At 44.5% G+C, this 24,764-nt stretch overlaps 1 protein-coding gene across 3 annotated transcripts in view; it reads left to right on the forward strand.

The window, feature by feature from the left end:
• SLC23A2 (solute carrier family 23 member 2) overlaps window positions 1-24,764 on the forward strand; it is a 57,429-nt gene that overhangs the window by 14,771 nt on the left and 17,894 nt on the right. The window contains exons 1-7 of one of the 3 annotated variants that reach the window (XM_082072482.1): window positions 87-161; window positions 8,265-8,545; window positions 9,129-9,227; window positions 16,952-17,068; window positions 18,672-18,829; window positions 22,430-22,518; window positions 23,418-23,488. In XM_082072482.1, the coding sequence (XP_081928608.1) occupies window positions 8,414-8,545; window positions 9,129-9,227; window positions 16,952-17,068; window positions 18,672-18,829; window positions 22,430-22,518; window positions 23,418-23,488 (666 nt within the window). In that variant the 5' untranslated portion in view covers window positions 87-161; window positions 8,265-8,413. Of the gene's footprint in view, window positions 1-86; window positions 162-8,264; window positions 8,546-9,128; window positions 9,228-9,277; window positions 11,029-16,951; window positions 17,069-18,671; window positions 18,830-22,429; window positions 22,519-23,417; window positions 23,489-24,764 lie in introns of those variants that run through there. The other 2 variants (XM_082072481.1, XM_082072483.1) reach the window with 2 other exon arrangements.

A 24,764-nucleotide genomic window follows, 5' to 3' on the forward strand; every position in this document is an offset into this window, starting at 1 on the left:
TGTGTAACGCGCAGAGATGGTGATTGGCCACGGTTCAGTTATACAATGTCGGGAGCCCGAGCAGATTATAAGAATCCTCCCTGGGGATGTGGGCATCCCTTGGGGCCGCGGCTGGAGGACTCGGCCGAGCCGCCTTTAGGACTCGCTGCAGGTTTCTGGAGGTAAGAGCTGCTTTGAATTCCCGTGTTTCATGAGGGTGATTACAAAAAGTTGCAACTGCTTTAGTGTGGGTGGTGTTAAACCTGTCAAACCCAGGGTTTAATAACTAAGTTTTAATATCTTCAGGACTTGAGGACTTAATTTTTCATTTAAAAATTGTTAAAGAGAGACTCTAAAGTATTTACCCTCTTTCCTGTTTACCTACAAACTTTTGCTTCCTTTCTATTTTTAAAACAAGAGAAATTTATGCGGTTTACATAGCAAAAAGATTTCAAGAATGCTTGACCCCAAAAGTATAGTGTCTTGGTTAGTTTTTGCAAGTTTCTTGAGTTCCAAATCTGTTATTACATTAAATGGAAGGGAAGTATTTATTTCAAGACAAGCCTAATAGTTCGACTCAGTATAAACTCTTCCAAGTGTGGAATCAGTTGCTGGTTTTATGTTGCTTACCGGACTACAGTTGTTTTCTTGCAGCAAGGAGTATTTGTTTTAAAAGTAGAAGTAGGAACGGCTGAGCCTTTGCAAAGGAGCTTCATATTCGGAGTTGCAAAAGTTGGCATTTTACCCTGATTTGCTTAATAAATGGAATTTTTCCTAGACGAGTCTCTTAACTTCACCTTTGTTTTAATGTGATTAAGGTCTTGGAAAAAAATGAGCTTTCATCCCAGTGCCAAGTAGAAGTACAAAGGCAGCTGAGAAAAGAACCCGTGTGTGCTCAGGTTGCTGAAGGAGCTTAATGAACTGTGTATTAACATCCATAATAATGCTGAATATCAGAATTCTTAGATTATTAATGCTCCGCAGGGAGACTGGAAGGACTGTATACTATTGTAAATCGAATTAGTGGGTGCCATAGGCGTTACTGTGCTGCGAGACTATAGAGTGGTGTGTTATATAAAGAACCGCGCTACACTATTTCAGTTCCATGGGTTTTTTCATTCATTGCTATCCAGAGAACAACGCAGGTGTCGTTTGATATCAGTCATTTCAGGTCAAGCTGTAAAACTGTTATCTCCTCGCTTTTGCTTGCGTTTTGAAATGTTATCTTATGGCTTCCTCTGTATATTTATTTTATGGTCTTTCGTTAGGACTCTTAGCGCAGACCATTGTGTACATGTTGGTGGGATCTCCTATGGAGGGTGATGCCCACACTGCACAGAAATTTGACCAAACTGTTACCTATAGGAACAATAAAATGAGAATGTAACGGGGTTGAAAGATGAGTAAGAAGTGGCTTGACCTATGTTTTGACCACTTGTACCTTCACGTTGATTAATACTTATTGGAAATAGAATCATAGAATTAAACCCCTCCAGGGGTGGTGATTCCACCACTGCCCTGGGCAGCCTGTTCCAATGCCCAACAAGTATTTCAGTTATTTTTGTTTAGAATCACACCCTAAATAAGCTCTTATTTAATAATTCGAGTAACCAAACATATAGTTTCTGAAAGCTGGGAGATCCTTTGTTAAACATCTCATTCAGTCGGGTTTAAGTTCTCAGCAAGCTCATTCACACAGGAAGTTAATGAGATTTTAGCTAATGTGCTTTAAATCAGTGGAAGGTTTGAGCTGGGCAGGACTTTGTGCAGACATGCCCTAATAACGTGGGTCAGTCGTTAAGACACACCGTTCTGGATGGCAGTCAAAATACCAACTACTTAAAAATTCATTAGCACCTACAAAGAATATGTTTGTGCTTTGAAGACGGACTTGGAAGTGAGAAACTAACTCCGGACCGAAACGTCTTAAAGTGTCCATCGACTCTTGTTTAAAACCTAAATATTAGGAACTTGGGGCATATTTAGCAGCATTTTGTCAGCTTCTGCTGCAGGTAAAGGGAAATGTCTTTTTGTGTAGTGCTGTGTTAGGAATTTGAAGTCTGCTTTTCTATTTTGAAGTGTGGAGATGGTTTGCTCTTGAGTGAAAGGGGGAAATCTCCGTAGCATTTAAGGGCATGGCAGAAATTCAGCGCGGTTTTGTTCCATGGGAAGGAGCTCCGGGTGCAAGAGGCACCTGGTGAAGACAAATCACCCGCGTTTTTTTCAGACCAAAGAGGCTCAGTTTCCAAACAGCCCCAGGAAAAGCTCCACTTCAGACTCAAGCCAGAGGATGGTTTTGTACATGTAGCAACAGAAGACAAGTGTGGGTGCTGTGCAGCTTTTTTCCCATCTCTAAGATGGTCAAAATCCCCTGGAAAGTTTGGGGAACACCTACGGATCTGGAAGGGTTTGTGGGGCAGAGGAGCTCACATGTACCATATCTAGGTACCGATCTGGAGACGGGATCCTCGTGGCCAGAGCTGTGAAGCAACTGAACTTTGATTGCATCACGTTAAATACTTTATTAGCCTCCCTGATGAGATACTTGTTGATGAATCCTTTGAAACGGCGAGGACCGTTTTACTTTGTAGGAAAACACCACGCAGCTTTTTGGACAACTTTGAGTAGGAAAGTTGTTCTTTCAGTTGCTTGTGATTTAGTCGTGAATATTTTTTAACTCCCTTGATAACCTATTGTTTCGTTTTTAACGATTTCTCAAAAAACACCTTTCTCAGGCTTAACTGTATTGATGCTGTTAAATAGATTGTGGCAGGCAGGCTGGAGAATTAAAGGGGGAATCTTGTTCTAAGGGTCTTTTAGGATTAAAAAGAGGATTTTGTAAAAGTGAGGACATGTAGAAATACAAACCATGGTGCCTGTAAGTCCCGTGTGATGCACAGAACACAAGGTGAGTCTCTTTTGTAAATACCTTAATGGCACAAAATCACTACAGAAATTTTGTATGACAGGCATAACTAGACCTACTAGCAATCTGGAGAAAGCTGTTCTACCATAATTAACCGGGAATTGCCCCACTTTTGTGTTGAATCATGTGTCTGGCCAGGAGTAGCTGAACCCCGTAAGTAAACTGGTTTAATTGGAGCCTCCACAAAGTTCCTTAATTGCCTTGAAAGCTCAGAAGCACTCGCTGTTTCCCTCATCGGTTTGGTACAGTGTTTCCAGTGAAGGAATCTCTTTTAAAACTTCCCCGATCTCCTGGCATCCCCGCCCCCCTCCCCAGCCGTCTGCATCTCCCAGGATGCGCCCGGCCCAGTCTGAGTGTCCGTCTGTCTGTCTGTCCCCCTCCGTGTCCCTTGGAGAACGTCAGCTGGAGACCAAACCGTGAGCAGTTTCTCTTTAATATGTCCCTAAGTGTTATCGAGTAGTAGTAGCTGTTTGGCCTAAATGCACTTTTTAAAACTAAACAGAGTAGTTGTGCTGCATTTGTTGCTGGCTTAAATCCTTCGCAGCTGTCCGATGCTACGGGAACTGAGAATTGATCTTCTTTAAAACCGGTTTTATCTTCTGCTCAGACTTGGTGCATTTTAACAATAAGATATCCTGATGTGCAGGGAGTCCAGGTCCCTTTCCCCATCTCTGTCATTTGCCTTTTGCCAAATTATCATCTCAGACTAGAGGATGCCTTGATTTGTATATAAACACACCATGTGCTTGAGTTTCAGAGACCTCAGACACTTGAAACAACCATTGGAGACAGTGGAACTGCAGATGTATTGTTGTGGTTCAGGTTATTCACCTCAGGTGTTCTGAATTTATTGAAAATGTAGGTGAAACTGTGCTCAGTTGATGCAAAGTGGGACAATTTCTACCTGAGCATCATCTCTGCTTGCAGGAGAAAGTTGTTGTTATTCAGGTGGGTCTGACACCTGGTTACAGATGATAAATTGAAGACTGTAATTAAGCTGTCACATTAGTTTGATTCTAATCTCAGTGTATGCAACAGGCTGAACTCTCTTGGCTCTTCGGCTGTCGATAAAAACCAGAAGGATCCGGGTTGGATCCAGCTTCGCTCCTTCCTTGGGACACTGTGACCTGTCCTTGCCAGGTGACAAACCTGCCCCGGTGACCCCAGGAGCTGTTCCCTCAGGTCACTCCACACAGTGTTTCATCCCCGCCGTGTTTTACAACCACTCTGTTGTGCTTCCTTGATGAATATTTCCCTTGCGCAGCAGTGCAAATGTAGGGCAGGTCCTGGTTTTCCACGGTCAAGGTGGAGAGGAGGGGACCACGGGTACTGATTAACTAGTTCATTTGGTTTGACACGTACCATGCGAAGAGATAGAAGGGACTACACTTATTTTTCATACGAGCTCAAATTCTCCTTGTATCTCTTTCACCAGCTGGTTTACTTGTCATCTCAACCTCCTCCAGCAGAGCTTAGTGTTGGATGGAAAGCAATACAGCAAACCACAGCTTTAAAGTACCCCATTTCCATTTGTGTTTGCGTTTCTGCTGCTTTATAGATCGATAAAACATTTGTGACTGTGCATTGTAATTTGTTTAAAGACAACAGGCGCTCCCTTGCTAAAATAGAAAATGTGGCGTAGCCATGAAAATGCCAAGTGTTGTGTCAAGCCAGACGCTCCTGTAGCTTCGCGTCCTGTGCGGATTGCACCAAATCAGGAAGATTTGTGTGTCAGAGGAAAGCAAATGTGTTGAAGATGCAGATGGACCTTTCCCTGCGAAGGGTGAGGAGGGTTTTCCTCCTGTGAACTTGTACGTGGCCTGTCCCTGTTTGTCTAGATCCTCATCTTATCTGAAGGGCTGTAAACCCTGTCAGCTTTGGACCCTCGGGGTTAATCATGTATGAGCGCTGGAGATCGTTTGGTGTAGAAGAAGATGAATGTTAATCAGTATCCTGGTGGAAATTTCACTTGTAGCCTTTCCATTCGACCCACGGCGGCAGATAATTCATTGTACTGTGAGTACCTGGCTGATGAATGAGTTTTATCTGTTTTTACGCAGCTTTTCAGCCTCTCCTCTATTGGATTTGTTACAGAGGGCTATAAAATGTCTGAGTCACCCTGTTTAGCTGTGCTCACTCGGTGGGATAAGAGGTTTGATAAAGAAGAATTATCTCTTTCATATGACCTGATTTCCAGAAACATTTCTGTTTTGATTTGACGTGTCTGATTGCGGAATCAAAGTATTCTGCAAATCTGGTTATCATCTGTGCCGTGAAGCGTGGATTTAATTGCCGAGTAGTAAGAAGAAGTAGGAAGAAGTAAGTAAGGAGAGTTTGGAAATTTGTTCTCCTTGTTTTCCCTGGGCCGTCCCCCCAACACTAAATGCATGTAATGATTTTATGTGTGTATATATGTGTACACACACATTCCCTCTCAAGGAAAAGTAGCAGATGAGGCTATTTTTGCCTATTAATTTGGAATCGCTTGTCCGTGGTCACCTGGGAACCCTTATCACACACTATTTTTCCAGCTCTCAGGAATTAATACAAGGTGCAGTTTATTTCTCTGTCCTCCTGATGCAATTCCCCGCAACAGTTGCGAGTAATGATCGCATCTTTGGGAAGATAGCAGCCTGACTCTTTTGCAACACCACGTAAAATAGGATTAGATGGTCTTTTTTCTTTTGCACCCGTGGAGATGCTGTTTAATGCTAACTAAGAAGCTTATCGTGCCGGAATACCTTAAACCAGATCTGAACGACGGCTTTGCTGCTGGGACTAGGCCGGGGTTTTCTTGGCGTGGTTGTGTTTGTTCGGGACGTGTAATTTGGCCCTTTTCCTTTCCAATCTAAGGTCATAACGCTGCCAGAGTAAACTATGCCGTGGTAAACTATGCCAGGTTCCAGTATAAGTTGGGGAATGACCTATTAGAGAGCAGCGTAGGGGAAAGGGACCTGGGGGTCCTGGGGACAGCAGGGTGACCATGAGCCAGCACTGGGCCCTTGTGGCCAGGAAGCCAATGGGACCTGGGGTGGGTTAGAAGGGGGTGGTCAGTAGGTCAGAGAGGTTCTCCTGCCCCTCTGCTCTGCCCTGGGGAGACCACACCTGGAATCTTGTGTCCAGTTGTGGCCCCTCAGTTCCAGCAGGACAGGGAACTGCTGCAGAGAGTCCAGCGCAGGGCAACAAAGATGCTGAAGGGAGTGGAGCATCTCCCGGGTGAGGAAAGGCTGAGGGAGCTGGGGCTCTGGAGCTGGACAAGAGGAGACTGAGGGGGGACTCATTCATGTTTACAGATATCTAAAGGGGGAGTGTCAGGAGGATGGAGCCAGGCTCTTCTTGGTGACAACCAGTGATAGGACAAGGGGTAATGGGTTCAAACTGGAACACAGGAGGTTCCACTTAAATATGAGAAGAAACTTCTTCCCGGTGAGGGTGGCAGAGCCTGGCCCAGGCTGCCCAGGGGGTTGTGGAGTCTCCTTCTGTGCAGACATTCCAACCCGCCTGGACACCTTCCTGTGTAACCTCATCTGGGTGTTCCTGCTCCATGGGGGGATTGCACTGGATGAGCTTTCCAGGGCCCTTCAACCCCTGACATTGTGTGATTCTGTGTGTCTCCATCACTGATTTTCTTGGAGAACAAAATATGTCTATATTGAGAGAAAACAGCACCGCAGAGATCCCCCAGACCTTTTTCCTCCTCTAACCCATTCACCTCACCTCTCAGACCTGCATTTGAGACAGACTTTTATGTAAAGATTTGAGGAGACATCGCAAACTTCAGCAGCACAGAAACTGATTTAAAATTGTCATTTGTGTCTGGAGATTCGTGCTTTTGAAGGGGAAGTCTGTGGTTTTTGGAAAAATAGGAATTTGTTTGCAGAATGGCATGAGGGTGGGTACTGGAACTAGGGTTTAGTCTTAGTTCAAGTGAGAAATAATGAATATGTACATGTATTTTCCCTCTTGAAAAGTTACATCACTTTGAAAGATTCATCTCTTTCACCTAAAGTAACCAGAATTTTCTAGCGAACGGGCAATTAACAGCCATTAAGAGTTTCGAAAATATCAGGACTCTAATTTTTCAAACAGCCCCAAATTGCCCTGAGCAGAAGGCGCTTTGTCAAGTTTCATTATTAATGCAATTGCAGTTGCTGTTCCAGCTGCTGGCGTTTTCCTGAGCAGCATTTTGGAAGAAGGGAGGGTTACAAAAAAACCCAAACCCTCCTTATTTTTGCTTTCTAATAAATACACAACCGTGTTTCTGAATGTCCATTAGCTGCGTTTCCACCTCGAGCAATTAAGTCGCAAACATCATTAACTTGCTTTTGAAGTAACGCCAGCGCGCGGCGGGTTTTGTTGCTTAATTATGTTCCTGGTTTTGCAGAAAACTTTGCTTAATATGATTGTGAAAAGGCCATTTTTCAGGTTCTGTCATGTCCTTTCACCTGGTGCTGTTTTATCTGGAGCTGTTTGTAGCTGCACTTTGGGTTTTTGAAGCACAGGAACCACAGGTTGCAAAACTCGGTTTGGTGCAGGATTTTCTTTGCTGTCCTGTGGGAAGTTTAGGTTCAAATCTCTTAATTCACGTTCCTTACTCTTGGAAATGGCAAAAGTGTGGGTGACCACGGTTTAATTTAAGGAGCAAACATGGGAAAACTACAGCGTAGTGACCCATATAGGAATGCAGAAGTACAGTAAACTGTACAGTTTTTCCCATTCCTATGCCAAAATAGTGGTGATATGAATTAAAATGCACATTTTTCTCCTGAAGCGGTTGCTTCGGCATCATCACGCAGGTTATTTTAAACGTCCCTTGTGGAACTTGGGATTTTGGTTAAGGGTGTTGAGCAGAAAAGGCTGTTTCTGGCTAAAATAGGCACACTGGCCATCCCGTCCAAGCTCCCTGGGTGCTTTTTATTGAAAAATAAGTTGTTTTAAAAGGGAGGATTTAATTATACAGAGGTGAACTCGTGAATACAAATGTAGACTCTTTGAAGAAGCGCAAGTGTTCTTTGCAGGGGATGTTTAATAGCAAGCTGTTCTATGTAAATGTTCTCCATCCATTAAGTTCTATGGAAATGACCGTGAAATTGAAACAAAACCAGAGTTTAAATATACTATTAATAATTGACGACCACAAGAGAAGAAGGAGAGAATAATCACGGTATTCCCATTGGGAAGAACTGAAAATATCATCAGCTTTATCTTGAAATGATAATCTGCTAATTATCAAATCCAAAAGGAATTGTAAGAGTTGGTGAGTCACGAGCATGAACAGGATCCAAGGCTGCGGGGCATGTGTGTTTGTACATCTATCTTGCGTAATCAAGAAGAAATTAATTTGTCTCTTCAATTCTAGGTGCCGTCAATGCTAATGATACCTAAACGAGCCATCCTGATGTTCCAGCTGGATTACTGAGCGCTTTGGTGATCCCTGGAGGTGCCGCTGGTTGAATTATTGTCCGTGGTACCTGGCCTGTCATCCCAGGAGCATCCTCTGGGTGCTGTATGCAAGTCCTGGACATTCTGGAAACGATGGGGATCGGGAAGAACACCACGTCCAAATCCGTGGAGGCGGGAGGCTCAACAGAAGGCAAATACGAGGATGAATCGAAGCATCCCACCTTTTTCACCCTGCCTGTAAGTACCGGTGCAGGTACCACAGCATCAAGTGGCGTGAATCAGTTTTAACGCTTTGTCTAACCGTATTGTACTAAACCTTTACGTCCACAAGTAGTTAGTAAAACATCTTTTGCCACTTGTTTATCTATAAATGTGACCAGTTCTGTTGTCTGCAGTTATTTCAGGCGTGTGCTCCCAAGCAGTGCTCTGCACAAGACATTCAATACCCGGGAAGGTTCATTATTAGAACAATTAACTGTCGTCCTGCAGAACACACCAGCCCTTGAGTTACTTGACTAAGGAAACGTTTGTCTTTTTTTACTCATTCAGATTTTCAGTTGCATCATTCTGTTGTACATCTGTCTCTTAAGAACTCTTGTAGTTCCCCCCACCCTCACTATCGAAACTTTGAGGAGCTGCATGTGATTTCTTTCAAGCTTCTGTACATTCCCAGACACGCTGTTGTAGAAATTACGGCTTGCCACGTTTTCTGACAAAACGTCAAAGGCAGATGTCAAGCACCAAGGGAGAAAACAGAGGTATGATTGCAGAAAAAAAAACGCGCATTTTAAGACCTTGTGCTTCTTTTGTTTTGTTGAAGGTTGTGATAAACGGTGGAGCAACATCCAGCGGTGATCAGGATACAGAAGACACGGAGCTGATGGCCATCTATACTACAGAAAATGGCATCGCAGAAAAGGTACGTGGTGGTTTCTGTCTGGTTGAGAACTCATTCTTGCGTTTTCACAGGATCACACAGTATCACAGAATGTCAGGGGTCGGAAGGGACCTGGAAAGCTCATCCAGTGCAATCCCCCCATGGAGCAGGAACACCCAGATGAGGTTACACAGGAAGGCGTCCAGCACCTCTTCTAGTCGGCTCCTCCACCCTTTGCATCACAAAGTTATCATCAGTGCACTGGAGAAACCTCCTGGACTGTGGCTGCCGGCCGAGTCGTCCTTCCAACAGACATCAGGGAAGTTAAAATCCCCCACCACAACCAGGGCCTGTGATTGTGAGGCTGCTCTCAGCTGTCTGTAGAGGCCTCGTCAACTTCCTCACCCTGACCTGGTGCCCTGTAATAGACACCCACAATAGTATCACCCTTGCCAGCCTGCCCCTTAACTTTTCACCCACAGACTCTCAACTTGCTCCTCATCCGTGCCTGGACAATACTCAATACATTGTAGTTGCTCTCTCACATAAAGAGCAACTCCACCACCCCACCTGCCTGGCCTGTCTTTCCTGAAAAGGACACAGCCATCCATGACCACATTCCAGCCGTGTGTGCTGTCCCACCATTTCTCCGTCATTGCCACCAGGTCATAGTCTCCTGCCCTAACACAGGTTTCTAACTCCTCCTGCTTATTCCCCGTGCTGCACGCATTGGTGTGCAGGCATTTCAGAGAGCGAGCTGAGCACACCCATTTCACCCCAGGGGTATGGGAGGCCTCCCAGCTTTCACGACCTCTAGAGTGATGCCCTACTGATGCAAGCCCAGCTACAACCCCATCCCCCTTCAAGTCTAGTTTAAGGCTCTCCAAATGAGCCCTGCTAATTCCTGTCCCAGCATCTTTTTGCCCCTGCAAGATAAACCTTTCCCATGTGTCACTGTTTGGACTGGTGTCTTGTAAAACCAGCCGTTATCAAAGAACCCAAAGCCCTGCCTATAGCACCAGTCCTGTAGCCAGTTGTTTACAGACTGAATTTTTCTGTTCCCTCCCATATCATCACCCAAAACTGGAAAAGGAGGGAACAGAAAATCACTTGAGCCCCAGACTCTTTTACCATCCATCCCCTCAGACTGTGGGATGCAGCTTCCTCCCCATCTGTCTGGAAGATCAGCAGTGGGTAGTAGTCAGTTGGGTGCACCACGCTGGGGAGCATCCTGGTGATGTCCCTGATCCAGGCTCCAGGTAGACTGCACACTTCCCTATGATGAGGCTCAACTCTGCAGACTGGGCCCTCCGGCCCTCTCAGAAGGGAATTGCCTATTACAATTACCCTTCTTTCTTTCTTATCTGAGGCGGTATTGAGCTGTGGGGTCAACTGCCTCTTTCTATGTGACCTCATAGGTGGGCCTTGCACCACATCCTCACCTACCTCCTCTTCAAGGGGGGTATCCCCCTGGAGCCTCTCTGAGTGGCACGCCAGGGAGTTACTCCACCAATCCATTTCCTTTTCACACTCCCTGATGGTCCTCAGCATCTCAATCTCTTCCTTAAGCTTTGCAACCATGTAGAGCAGATGTCGCACCTGCTCACACTTCACACAGGTGCCTTTCAGTTCTGTGATTTGTCCACACTTGTTTTACTTGCCTGACATATTTTTTTCCTCTAATCAGATGTGCTGACTTGCAGATTGAGATCAGACTTAGGGGAGCTGGGTCCTCATGACTCTTCTGGTCACACATTTTGGTTGCAGAACGTGGGGGATGAATGACTCAGCAAACGTTAGAAGCACTTAATGCACTTTGACCTGGCACCAAAATTCATAATAGGCAAGTTTTTTTATTTCTTCATTTCCATGGGCCTTTTGCATAGTTTCCCTCCTAAGGTCATTCTATTCTTCAGTTCTTAACCTTTTTCTGCTTTTAGTCAAGTAAACTGGTGGTGGTGGCCACATTCAGAAGTGGGAACTCTTCCACTCTCCCAATTTCTTCCAAGCTCAAACCTCATAAATTCAGTTTTTCTAATCCTTCTTTCAAGTAAGTGGATGCTTACCAGTATTTGGCGACAGCTTTGTGAGTGAAGTTCAGGTCTTTCATTAAAACCCTTGACCATTTTTCCTTAAGGTAACGATGATTGCGTCTTAGCTGTTCAGAAAGACCCAGTTGAGGCCTCAAATGAGACCAATTTGTGATTTTTCCATCTTTTTTCTCAATTCCATCATTCCTCAAGCTTGTTCAATTATAATGTTGCAAGAAGAGAGTGTGAATTTGTTTTTTTTTGTTTAAAAGAAGAGGATTACAGTAAATCCGAACAACACCCTCTGAAGTGTTTATACCTAATTGGCTTTGTGTTTAAGCATTATCTCTGAAAAACCTCAATTTGACCAAATTTTTCAGATGTCAGAATTGGAACAAGAACAAAACTCTTGATTCCAAGTCATAGCGCTCGTTGCTTTGAGGCTGTACATTCTCTTGGGGCAAGGATGATATCAAAGCGATCAGACATCAAAATTCATGCCTAAATTTCAGATTGAAAATGAAACGGGTGGTTCTGACAAAGGTCTTGTAGTGTGACGTTGTAGAAGAATGTTGTGAATGCCACAAGGCGCCTTTGTACGCTCTGTCTCTTACAGACAGTCTGTCCGTACGTCTTGAATACATCTCAACTCCCAACCCGATCACGCTGATAGTTTAACGGACACATTTTGGCAACCGTTGACACACACAAATCTGTGGTGCCCGATTTCTAGACCATGCTCAGGCTAGTGTGGAGAGACACAATCTGATAAAAGCCTTGAGCAAAAGGTGTTGGGGGTGAAATTGTGCAACTCAGATGAACCATCTCCAGACGTTAACACATGTCTTCATGGCCTGTTTTTACCAAGCAAATATTTTGCACCCTTCCGCTTGATCCGTGTGATCAGAACTGGAAATGATGGGTGATAATTCACCTTGTAGAGACCATGAGCTTTTAATCAACCAGATCTGCTTGAGTTAAACCTTTGCTGTGGCCTGCAGGGAATGTCGCAATTAACAGCCTCATATATTATTAAGTTTTTGAGGCTACTATTTCTGGTAATCTGAGCAAAGCTCCTGCTTTTCACTTAAGCATGCTTCATCACAGAATCACAGAATGCTAGGGATTGGAAGGGACCTGGAAAGCTCATCCAGTGCAATCCCCCCATGGAGCAGGAACACCCAGATGAGGTTACACAGGAAGGTGTCCAGGCGGGTTGGAATGTCTGCACAGAAGGAGACTCCACAACCCCCTGGGCAGCCTGGGCCAGGCTCTGCCACCCTCACCATGAAGAAGTTTCTTCTCATATTTAAGTGGAACCTCTTGTGTTCCAGTTTGAACCCATTACCCCTTGTCCTACCATTGGCTGTCACCGAGAAGAGCCTGGCTCCATCCTCCTGACACTCCCCCTTTAGATATCTGTAAACATGAATGAGGTCACCCCTCAGTCTCCTCTTGTCCAGCTCCAGAGCCCCAGCTCCCTCAGCCTTTCCTCACCCGGGAGATGCTCCACTCCCTTCAGCATCTTTGTTGCCCTGCGCTGGACTCTCTGCAGCAGTTCCCTGTCCTGCTGGAACTGAGGGGCCACAACTGGACACAAGATTCCAGGTGTGGTCTCCCCAGGGCAGAGCAGAGGGGCAGGAGAACCTCTCTGACCTACTGACCACCCCCCTTCTGATACACCCCAGGTCCCGTTGGCTTCCTGGCCACAAGGGTCCCTTTCCCCTTTCCCCAACTTATACTGGAACCTGGGGTTGTTCCTACCCAGATGCAAGACTCTGCACTTTCCCTTGTTCTATTTAATTAAATTTTTCCCGCCCAACTCTCCAGCCTGTCCAGGTCTCTGATGGCAGCACAGCCTCGGGCGTGTCAGCCCACTCCTCCCAGCTCGGTGTCATCAGCAAACTTGCTGACAGTCACTCTATTCCCTCATCCAAATCATTGATGAATATATTGAATAATCCCGGCCCCAGCACTGCCCCCTGAGGCTCTGCACTGGATACAGGCCTCAACTGGACTCTGCCCATTGACCACGACTCTCTGGCTTCTTCCCTTCAGCCGGTTCGCAGTCACCTCATGTGCGTGCTTATTTTGTTCTTGGCTTTCCGTTCCTCTTGAGGCATCATTCACCAAAAAAGTGAATGCAAATGCATAAAAAGCCTTTGACAAAGGGGACTGCAATGCACTTAATTGCTGGAGGATGCCCCAGTACATTGTCTCTCAATATTTCTTAACTGAAACAGTAAACTATTAGCCCAAATGAGAAATAACTGTATTGCTGCATCCCTATATAGTAAACAATGCCATGTTGCTTGTTGCTTAATAGAATTAATTTGAACATGTTGTCAGCTCTGTATTTAAGAATTTTTCTAAAGGGCTTGTTCCCCACAGTTAATCAGGGGGTTTTTGGTACTTGATAGCAGAGCCTTCATCTTGCACTTCTGTTGGGTTTTGCTTCTTTGAATTTTGGGGTGGGTTTATTCTGGTTTTTGTTTCGTTTTTCCCCAACGAAAACGTCTCTATTCCCACCCACCCTTTATACTTACTCTGTTTTTTACATTTCATTTTTGTGTTGTCCCACCTTTGGCCAGTTAAAAGTAAGAAGAACCCATTAGTCTCAGATGGGTATCTCGCTCTCCAAGGTGCAGTTAATTCCCAGTTTACTTGGCAAGAACCAGCACGCGGTCAGTGCATTAAACCAGCAGCCACACGCTCGAGCAATGACGGGGCCGGTGACTCCCCAGTGACGTTCAATGGGCTGGCCCGACCTCACCCTGCTCTCACATTCCTCATTTGGGCTCTTTTATATCATTTCACTGTAGCCATTATCTGCTAAAAGTTTGGTCAAGGCGAAAACTTCCTCTCCCAAAGCAGAACAAGTCTGGCTTTTGGAGGAAGTGAGGAATATCCTGGATTGCTTTTAATCTGAACACATTGCTGTGTATGACAGACATTGCTGTGCTAATTATGCTATAAATTTTGAAATTCTTTTGTTGGAAGACCGATAAACTTCACTTAAATGATTTAGCAGTTGTTGATCTGTTTTCTATGGTGAGTTGACTTGTTCCTAGATCTGGTGCCTGCTCATCTTTTTATTCTTTGCAGACAAACGTAGATGTAAATGGAACCGCACATGAAAAGCTCTTTCAGGACTAATAAACTTGCTGCATGTGCCGTGGTCGTCCTGGTAGAAAAAGGTCGTTGTTTCTGATTTCTGCTGCCCATAGAAGAGGGGGAGTAGACTAGACTAGACTAGACTAGACTAGACTAGACTAGACTAGAGAAGAAAGTGGAGAAGTTCAGGAATCTACGTGATGTGACCTCATCAGCGCTGTGAAGAAAAACAAGTGTTTGACGCTAGGTGGAATAGTTAAGTAGCCCCTGGATATTGGTTTGGAAATGCTAGAAAAGAGGCCAAAAGTTGGGTTTTCAAAAGGTAAGGGCTGAAACAGAACCACCAATCTGTGCGGATCACTTAGCGGGTTTTTAGAACACCTGGTATCCTCCATGGGAACATCATGAGCTTTGAAAACCCCATTTCTGTCTGTCAGTGGAAGGAGTCGTGCTGGTTGCTCAGTGCACCGTAGCCAGGTGGGAAATAGCCCCGGTTTGTTCTCCTGAATCTGTGCTGCTCTTTGGGTGGCTTCAGGATGCCAACAGTGATGTGATTCATGCAGCAAACAGTTAATTTCTGCTGACACCTCGCTGTTCCTGCCTCGGGAGCAGATGTTGTAATCGTTCTTTCTTCCTTCGTGACCTCTGAGAGTGGGTGACGACCTCTTAGTCAAAATGTTGAATAAACAGGCAGCATCACTGGTGAGCAAAGTTCTCAGGCAGAGCGTATGTTGCAGTGAAATAAAAGAGAGGTGAGGCAATCGTATGCATATTTTTATAGATATAGATGTATGTGTTTGTGTAGTTTCTGAGGAAAGGTTAACAAAACTGTTTTGTAACAACAGAAAGTAACCCAGGAGCTTCTCTGGGTGAATCTTGGTTTTCCTGAGCAAGTTCTCAGAAGCCTCTAGTGATGCTAAATGTCCATAACTCTGTTGGCTGTTGAGTCTTCCTCCTTGTGCCCATCTGAGCAGGTCAGACCTTGGTGTCCTGCCTTGGATCCACACGTAATCGCATTGTCGTGCAGACATTCGCCTGTTTTCCGAAGCCCCAGTTAGAGACAAGACATGTACGGTTTCACTGTCGCTCAGCGCTCGCCCTCCAGCACGAGGGGAAGCTCTAAAATTCCAGTCTTTGATTCTTTACATTTGTCATTTTTAGAGATTCAATTCAGGAGAGCAGCCTTTCAGTTTTCAATCCAATTAAAAGATTGATGTGGGTGCTGCAAATCAGCAAGACGAGTTGTGCAGTGAACAGTTTCCCTTATTCCTCTGTGTAGGACCCACACTTTAGTTCAACTCATCCTGGTGAGCAGATTGCTTGGTGCTTAATGACTCTTCTGAAATTAGCACTTCTGCATTTCCCTTTTCCATCGTAATACCCTCGACCTTTCCCATAGTGCTGCGGTCATTTACACTCCCTCAATTTGAATTAACCCGCTGGCATCGATTTTCCCAACAGGAGAATCGGAGGGAAGTACCGTGGGTCAGGTTTCCCTGGCCTTGGAGATGATAAACCACATGGAGATTATCTAAGCACAAACTGTGGTCACATTGTGATTTCTGAAGAAGTAAAGGCCACTTGAGGAACAGTCACGAGTCTGGCAAAGTTGTTGGTCTTTGTGTAAGGCTACTCCACATGAGTTTGTTGCGTTCGAGTGGGGATTAGGTCAGCGCAGTGGTTATATAAGGGATTGCTTTGGATAGTTGAGCCGAAATGATAAAACCCAATACTTCCTCCTGCTTTTATTGTTGGTATTTGGGCTTTGGAGCAATTGTGGGTTTGTTCGCAGGAATTTCAAAACCAGAGCATTGGAACAAAGCAATTCCGTGTAGTCTTAAAGAAGAAATGATTGAGCTGAATCGTTTTTTTAATGGAATATCAGTGGGGATTTTTTGTGTGTGTATGTGTGGTCAGTTGTGTGTTAGTTCTCCGCAAATTAGGACACAAGGCGGGCCTGAGTGTGGGCTCGCTGAAATTCCCCTCCCAGTTAATATAAATTGGCCATGGATATGTTCAGTTATAATGTTTAGCATTTTTCTTGACTGTTTGAATGTGGCATGGAAGCAAAAATTATAAATCTTGTGGCTTGAAAAAAGTTGACCGAGACTGAAATTGAGTAAGAATGAAGGGGGGGGAAGCAATTACTGTAATAAGGAACTCTCTCGCCTGTGATTTTGGTTTCTTATGCAAGGATGGCCATTCTGCTTTAAAAATAGCTATTGTTGACTCTTCTACTTAGTTCTGATTCTTCCTTTTTTTCTTGGTTTTTAGTAGACAGGTCTGTCATGATAATGCCATTTTTTAGCAGCTTTTGCCTGCCAGATCAGTTGTATCATAAACGAACAATTGTGTTCGTATAAATAAGCAGGGAATCGCTTACAGAAGTACATGTGCTTGGTACAAATGCAGTAGCTACAGATGAGCTTGGCAGAGGTGAAAAAGGCTTTAAAAATATAACGTATCAGTATTGCTTGGGAATATTATACCAACCTGGGAGTATAATACTCCAGTCTGGGAGTATTATACCAACCTTGGAGCATCAGGAACGGCCTGATAGTTCAAACTGGGTTTATTCCTGTGTGACCCGCTGCTGTTTCTTGTGTCCCCCCATCACAACAGAGCTCGTTGGCAGAGACGCTGGACAGCAGCGGCAGTTTAGACGCACAGAGAACTGACATGATTTACACTATCGAAGACGTTCCTCCTTGGTACCTCTGCATATTTTTGGGCTTACAGGTACGTTTCGAAACACCTATAATATTTTTCTCTCTAACTTTTAAAGCTCGTTTAGCGTTTTGTGTGTCACAGAATCACAGAATGTCAGGGGTTGAAGGGCCCTGGAAAGCTCATCCAGTGCAATCCCCCCATGGAGCAGGAACACCCAGATGAGGTTACACAGGAAGGTGTCCAGGCGGGTTGGAATGTCTGCACAGAAGGAGACTCCACAACCCCCTGGGCAGCCTGGGCCAGGCTCTGCCACCCTCACCAGGAACAAGTCTCTTCTCAAATTTAAGTGGAAGCTCCTGTGTTCCAGTTTGCACCCATTACCCCTTGTCCTATCACTGGTTGTCACCGAGAAGAGCCTGGCTCCATCCTCCTGACACTCCCCCTTTAGATATCTGCAAACATGAATGAGTCCCCCCTCAGTCTCCTCTTGTCCAGCTCCAGAGCCCCAGCTCCCTCAGCCTTTCCTCACCCGGGAGATGCTCCACTCCCTTCAGCATCTTTGTTGCCCTGCGCTGGACTCTCTGCAGCAGTTCCCTGTCCTGCTGGAACTGAGGGGCCACAACTGGACACAAGATTCCAGGTGTGGTCTCCCCAGGGCAGAGCAGAGGGGCAGGAGAACCTCTCTGACCTACTGACCACCCCCTTCTAACCCACCCCAGGTCCCATTGGCTTCCTGGCCACAAGGGCCCAGTGCTGGCTCATGGTCCCCCTGCTGTCCCCAGGACCCCCAGGTCCCTTTCCCCTACGCTGCTCTCTAATAGGTCATTCCCCAACTTATACTGGAACCTGGGGTTGTTCCTACCCAGATGCAATACTGTACACTTCAGTCCTACAAGCTTGATGACATCATCCTCAGTAGTAAGCCGGGCAGGGTAATTCTGTGCTCTGTGTGTGTCCTGTGGTGAGTAAACCTGGAGTAGTGAGCTGGACCCTCCTGCCAGCTCAACCACTCGCTTGTGTGCGCCAAAACAGTTTGTTTCATCCCCTTTCTCTCTCAAATGGCAATAATATCTGTCCCACAGGAATGCTGAGAATTTCTTAATATCTGTAAAGTATGTTGAGATCTCCAAACAAACACATTCCAAAGCATCGTTTTTATTTCTGCCTCTCCTCAAGGACAGGCACTTCTGTAGGGGATTTTATATTTCCCTGCCTTGTTGGACGTGGTTACTTGTGTTTGTTTGCTTAATGTATTTAGATTGAAAAAGAATTACTGAGTCCCTAGTTTCTGGTTCTTGGGAGGTTATTTGTATCCTAGTTTGCATGTGCTCTAAGTTCATTTGTAAGCAAATGGTTTTTCACATGGTTGAAAGTGAATGGAGTTATTTATCTGTTTTTCTGGGTTAGAAGCTGTTTTGCGCACAGTTTCCTGGATACCTCCTCATCAAGAACAGCAGCCATGTGGCTGTGTAAATAACCTGGATTATCCTACAGAAATAGCGACCGTTAGCAACAGGTCATGGCAGGAAAATACTTGAAGAAACGCTTAGGACCAGGAAATGACAGCTTTGGATCATTCAGAAGCATCCAACACAAAAGAAAAGATGCTCGTATATTGATTTACTTTCTTAATATTGGCTGCAGGATTAACGAAGCATTTTTCTCTTGCCAGCATTACTTAACGTGTTTCAGCGGAACGATAGCCGTGCCCTTTTTGCTCGCTGATGCCATGTGCGTCGGGTTTGACCAGTGGGCCACCAGCCAGTTGATCGGGACTATTTTCTTCTGCGTGGGCATCACGACGTTGTTACAAACGACTTTTGGGTGCAGGTGAGATGCGGGACTTGTTTCTAGTTGTTGAGCTGGTCCTAAAACATCTGTTGGGATTTCCTGGCTGCTGTCCGAGACCCAAGAGGTAGGTTGTCTTTATTTTCCAACATGAACACGACCCAGAAGATAGCAGGTCAGATACGGGGCGGTTAGGCAAAGCTTTTGGAAAGCTGCTCCAAAAAAAAGGCGGATCTGAAATCAGAGAAGGTATTTGCAGGGCAAGAAAACACAGCATGGGAGGGAGAGGGAAATCCGTGAAGACAGAGAAGGTACCGGTTCCCCAAAAATAAGACCTACCCCTAAAATAAACCCTAGCATGATTTTTCAGGCTTTTCGAGGATGCTCGAAATACAAACCCTGCTCCAAAAATAAGCCCTAGTTACAGTTAATATAAAAAGCCAATTTAAATAGTGCCCAGGCAGCTGTATGTGTAAAAAAGTAATCAGTTTCTGGAGCAAAAATTAATGTAAGACCCTGTCTTATTTTCGGGAAAACAGGGTACAGGTGTTTTTGGGGGAAAGGATAAACTCGTACACCTTGGTAAAGAGGAACTAATTTGAATATTTTTACCAGTTGGTTGAATGTTACTGTATTCTTGCCAGCATTTAAGTGGTTGCGATGAGTCCCCGCAGCAAATTGCGTGTGTGCTTGTCAAATTAAAAAGGTGGGGGAACGTTGAATTGACTCTTCCAATACAAATAAATCATTTAGTTTTATTTGTTAATTGCTCTGAGTTGAAGGTAATGAATTGGATTGGAAAGAAATACATGTTAGTGTGGCCTTATAGGGATACCCAGACAAAATGCATATTTTAAGAGCGTGCCCTCATATGGTTACTTGAATGATTTGTGGGTCATTTAATGCAATTTAAGAACAGTGCAAGCTGAAATCTTGCATTCCAATAGAAAACAGACAAACAGGCCCACAATTGTTAAAGGTTTATCTAAGAAACAGAATCTTCGGGTGGAAGAGTTATCTCAACAGGGCGGTGGATCACTTGTGGTCATAGATCAGCTTTTCATCTAAAAATTATCCAAACATTTCAGGTTTTCCAATGTAATCATTAGTCGCTATTTTAGTTAGTTTTCTCATCCTTTTCCTTTGAAATAAGAACTTCCCTTATTATTTTATTTTATCTTACTGAACTTAGAAAATCATTGCGCTGTTTTGTATGAAAAGTTCATTCTGATAATCCCACCTCTGTCCTCCATGGTGGTTTCTTTATCCTTTTCAGTGGCTTCTCCTTGCACAGGTTTATACACTGAAGACTCAGTTGTGTTTGGGCCTTAAATAAGTGATCTTTAAGGAGAAAACTTCCGCAGTTGAGTGTTTTATAACCCTTTAACATGTGATTCTGGTTTTATGTAAGAGTGGGAATGCGCTATAGCAGCGACGTTCTCTAGATGAGGTTTTAAAGTATTCATTGGCAAGGCTGTCAGCTACCAAGTATTTCAGCAAATAAAGCCACTATGGTTTCAAAAGGTCAAATTCCGCCGTTTAAAGGTCCTTAAAGATGGATTTAGCTCAATTACGAGGTGGAGTCGTTGTCACTTGGGTACCCATACTAATTTTAGGAATTCAAGCTATTTATTAGATTGTGTAATAAGCCAAAAGATTTGGGAAGGACTCAGAGTAATTAGGATGACTGAGACCATCAAATCCAGCTTTAATAGACTTGAAGGTTTTAGGTTTGATGCTGTGCCCATCGCTACATTGTCTGAGCCCTCTTACATCTGTGTGAAATGTTAAGGTAACGAAGACATTTCCAGATGCTTGAACTGCATGAAAAGCTCTGTCTTCACAAGGGCTGGTGCCAAAATTGAGCAACTTCACAATTTAGACGTGAAATTAGAATGATATTCCCATTGTAAGCTGGTGGTACTTTACCCAGTTAGTAACATTTAGTAATGGGAAAGGTATTTTATAAAGTGGTGTTGCAAACTGCAGCTGTGTCTTCGGAAAGAGACTGACTGATCTTGGTTGGCTGATTTTGAGTAATAAGTTTAAAATTAAAAAGAAAAGACACATAAATTCCACTCACACATGCAAAACCACGCTATTTTATTTTTATGCTTAGAAAAAATATATATATATTTGGGCCTACTGGTCCTTTTGGTAAATATTCCATGTTAACAGTCTTGTATAAAGGTTGAACATGTCACGAAGCAAGATGCGCTAAGATATGCGCAATATGTATATGGATTGTTTTGTGTGATACAAACCTCACACTCTGTACAACCGACTTCATCACCAAAGAATGTTTCTGCAATGTATATTTCCAAAACGATCGGGGGGGACAGAGTTCTGCGTAGGTGGGACGGAGGAGTAACAGCTTGTTACAGGTATTGCGCATTTTGCCGTGGGCACCAACTTGCTCCCTGTGCTTAACGAACCTGGAAAAATAAGGTGAATCATTCACTCGTAGCCACCAACCGTTTCTTCACCAAAGATCGAGCTTTGATTTTTTGCTGGAAGAACCTTTGATGGGAATTTGTGACAGGCGGACGTGCTTGGGGGGCTCGTGTGGCTTAGGAAGTTGGGCTTTTTAATGCAGTTTGCAGTAGGTGGATCAGCTTTTTCAATTCCTCAAAACTCCTTTAAAATCACAGTTCAGCTGTTCTGACTTCCCGCCTGTGAACTTCACCATTAGTCAATGTTGTTTTTATTAAGCATGTGTAGGATTATTTCCTCCTTCCTTGTGCCTTTTCTGATCTTTATCTGAATCTGCTCCCCTCAGTTTTTCCCTTTGCCAGTGTTTGCACTGGCATCGTTGCGGCTGTAAAACAGCCATAAGCACGACGCAGTAACCAGAGCCGCAGGAGCAATTAAATGTCCCACGTGTTGCAGTTTGAGATCTGCTGTTGAAGAGAATCTTGTTACAATCCATTAATCGACGGTATTTATAGGCCAGATCAAAGTGCGTCTTCTCTGTGGTTAAGTAACGCCTGAATATATGCGATGTTGCACGCGCTACGATTGATTCAATAAATATGTAGTTGGTGCTGGTAGATGCTCTTTAGATCTTCAGCCTTTTGGGAAGTGTAAACACCAATGGTAAGAATGTCGTCTTGAAATTCTTGTATTTATTGTCAGTAGCCACCTGGAACATCTAATCCGCTCTTATCAGCCTAATAGTTATTTACACGTGCGCTTCGAGATGAATGTACAAATGACTGTAGTGCTTGTCATGCAAAGGGAAGGTGTTGAGCACGCAGACCGTGTGCTGCTCCATCCAAGAGCTTTTTGAATGCAGTGGGATGGGAAAAGCTGCACGTTCTGGTGCTTACATGAGGATCTGCATCTGTATCCTGGTTGTGCTGCTGAGTCAAAAGCTTAAATCAAAGTCTAGTACCTACCAGGAATTACCTGTTATAGGTGTTGTATTAGTTAATGCGTGTAGCGTCTTCTGTTAAGTCTTGGGTTTGTGGAGTCGTAGTGTTTTTATGTCTGTTCTTTTTAATAACTTCTTATATTTCACATTCTTAATAACCACCAATAAAAGGTGGTTTTGAGAGTGAGCGACCACCTCACTGCGATTGATACCCTGACCGTACCGTAACACCGAGAAACATCAGCGTCTCTTCTTTCCCTTTCCACCAGGTTACCCTTGTTTCAAGCAAGTGCTTTTGCATTCTTAGCGCCTGCTAGAGCAATCCTCTCCCTGGAGAAGTGGAAATGTAATAATACAGGTAACTGTCACTTACACTCGTTCAGCTTTAAGTGGCGAATGACCCAGGTCACATACAGTGCAACTGCAAAACCGTTGGATAGGAAACTGCAATTAATGAGCAGGGAACAGAAGAAAATAAGATCTCTCTTTTTACAATATTAAAACTTTGTGCCTTGGAAAAAGATTCTTAAAATTGCCCTTGTTGAATTCTCTTGCTGGGATTTTTTATTTAATATTAAAAATGTTGACAGAAGAAATCTATGAGTAGCGTAAAACAATTCTGCTGTTAACAATGTAGAGAAAGGCAGAAGGATTTTGTAAAAGTTCCTTTGTGGTATTTGGAAATAGTGAGTCCAGTCGAGTCCTTTTTTAAGCTGAGTAGCAGGAAGTTTGAGCAATGTTCAGCATCACCTCAGGACCAGTATTTCCCTGTTTAACTCATATCTGATGGGTTTTGCAGAGCAAGTTTGGACAATATTCGATTGTTAACGTGTTTTCAAGACGAGCCTTTGCTGCATCTTGCTCTTGAACCTTTTAACCTTCCAGAGGTGTCACCACGGGTCAGTTCATTGTTCAGTGAGTGACCCGAATTGGTGAACAGCAAACGCTGAAGTGCTGGATTCCTAGTTGGGGAATTCTGCATTCGTCTGTTTATTGGAGTGGGAAAAGGATCCCTAATTGACCTTTCTTTCTGAAAGTTATGATTTTTTCCCACTTTGGTGCAGTGCGTAAAATTAGTGGTTGGCTCGTGGGGAATGGAAACGTGTTATTACTTGATTTGTAGCATTGCAGAACTTTTCTTCTGTGTAAATCAAGGCTTATTTGTCAGACGCAGCTTAAGGAGAGGTTTGGTTTGTATTAAATAATGGCAAAGTGGCTGAGGAATAAATACCCATGTTTTTTTCTTCTTTTTGTAAGATATAACAGTTACAAATGGAACAACAGAGCTGCTGCACACTGAGCACATCTGGTATCCCAGAATACGAGAGGTAATGTAAGAGCCGCCTTTAGCTGTTGATCTGTCCAATTCCAGTCCAGTTTCTCACCCAACCCTCTGTGTGTTCTTGTCTTTAAGTTGGTAATTCTTTTTTTCACTGCGATTTTCATTTGAATATATCCCTTTACTCATTTCGTGAAAGCCTTCATTTTTTTTGTATTTTTTTACAACTCATTCATTGCTGGACAACAAAATACAAGGAGTTAGTTACCACACAGTAAAATGTGAGATGAAAACTCCTCTTGTAACACTTTGCAATTTGAGCTCACTGGCAGCGGTTCAGCTGCTCCCAGGCCACGTGCCTGCTGTCCCGTGTTCAATAGGCTGTCCCGTGGAAGGTAAATATGCAGTTAGCAAATCCGTCCATCCCTGGGTGTCTTAAGACAATTCTCCTGAGCGACTTGTTGAACTAGATCCAGCTCCTTCTCCACTCGCAGCACCGCAGTGTGAACTCGGTCCCGCTCTGCAGAATCACAGAATCCCAGAATGTCAGGGATTGGAAGGGACCTGGAAAGCTCATCCAATGCAATCCCCCCATGGAGCAGGAACACCCAGATGAGGTTACACAGGAAGGTGTCCAGGCGGGTTGGAATGTCTGCACAGAAGGAGACTCCACAACCCCTCTGGGCAGCCTGGGCCAGGCTCTGCCACCCTCACCGGGAAGAAGTTTCTTCTCATATTTAAGTGGAACCTCTTGTGTTCCAGTTTGAACCCATTGCCCCTTGTCCTATCATTGGTTGTCACCGAGAAGAGCCTGGCTCCATCCTCCTGACACTCCCCCTTTAGATATCTATAACCATTAACGAGCCAGGTGTGCGCAGGCGTCCCGGCGGAGTGCTAGCTAGCGCAATCCAAACTCAGGCGAGTGTCATGGAATTTTTCTCTCCCATCCCGTCGCTTTGGGCTGCACGCTTTTCCTCAATTAAAACCCACCCCTCTCTCTTCCCCATGTTCAAACCATAGCGACATCCTGCCAAGAGCCCTGCAGCCACGAGGGCTGACAGTCTCCTGAGACCACAACGCTGCTCTATACCAGCTTCTAAGGAGCACTTGTGAACAGTGCAGCCCACACTCTGTCCCTAGGAGCTAGGAGCATCACCTCCCACCTCCGTGGCGCCTGCAACCCTTGCCGGTTCGATCTGAGAGCTTAAAGGTTAGCCTGGAACCCAGGTCTCCTGTCTGACAGTGTGATGTGCTATCCGCACAGCGACCAGGCTGGCCCACTGGTCTGTTGTGGCATAGTTTTGTGGAGAAAAAAATAAAATTAA

The sequence above is a fragment of the Streptopelia decaocto genome (genome assembly GCF_964273445.1).
Source record: "Streptopelia decaocto genome assembly, chromosome: 25".
In the NCBI taxonomy this organism is placed as follows: Eukaryota; Metazoa; Chordata; class Aves; order Columbiformes; family Columbidae; genus Streptopelia; species Streptopelia decaocto.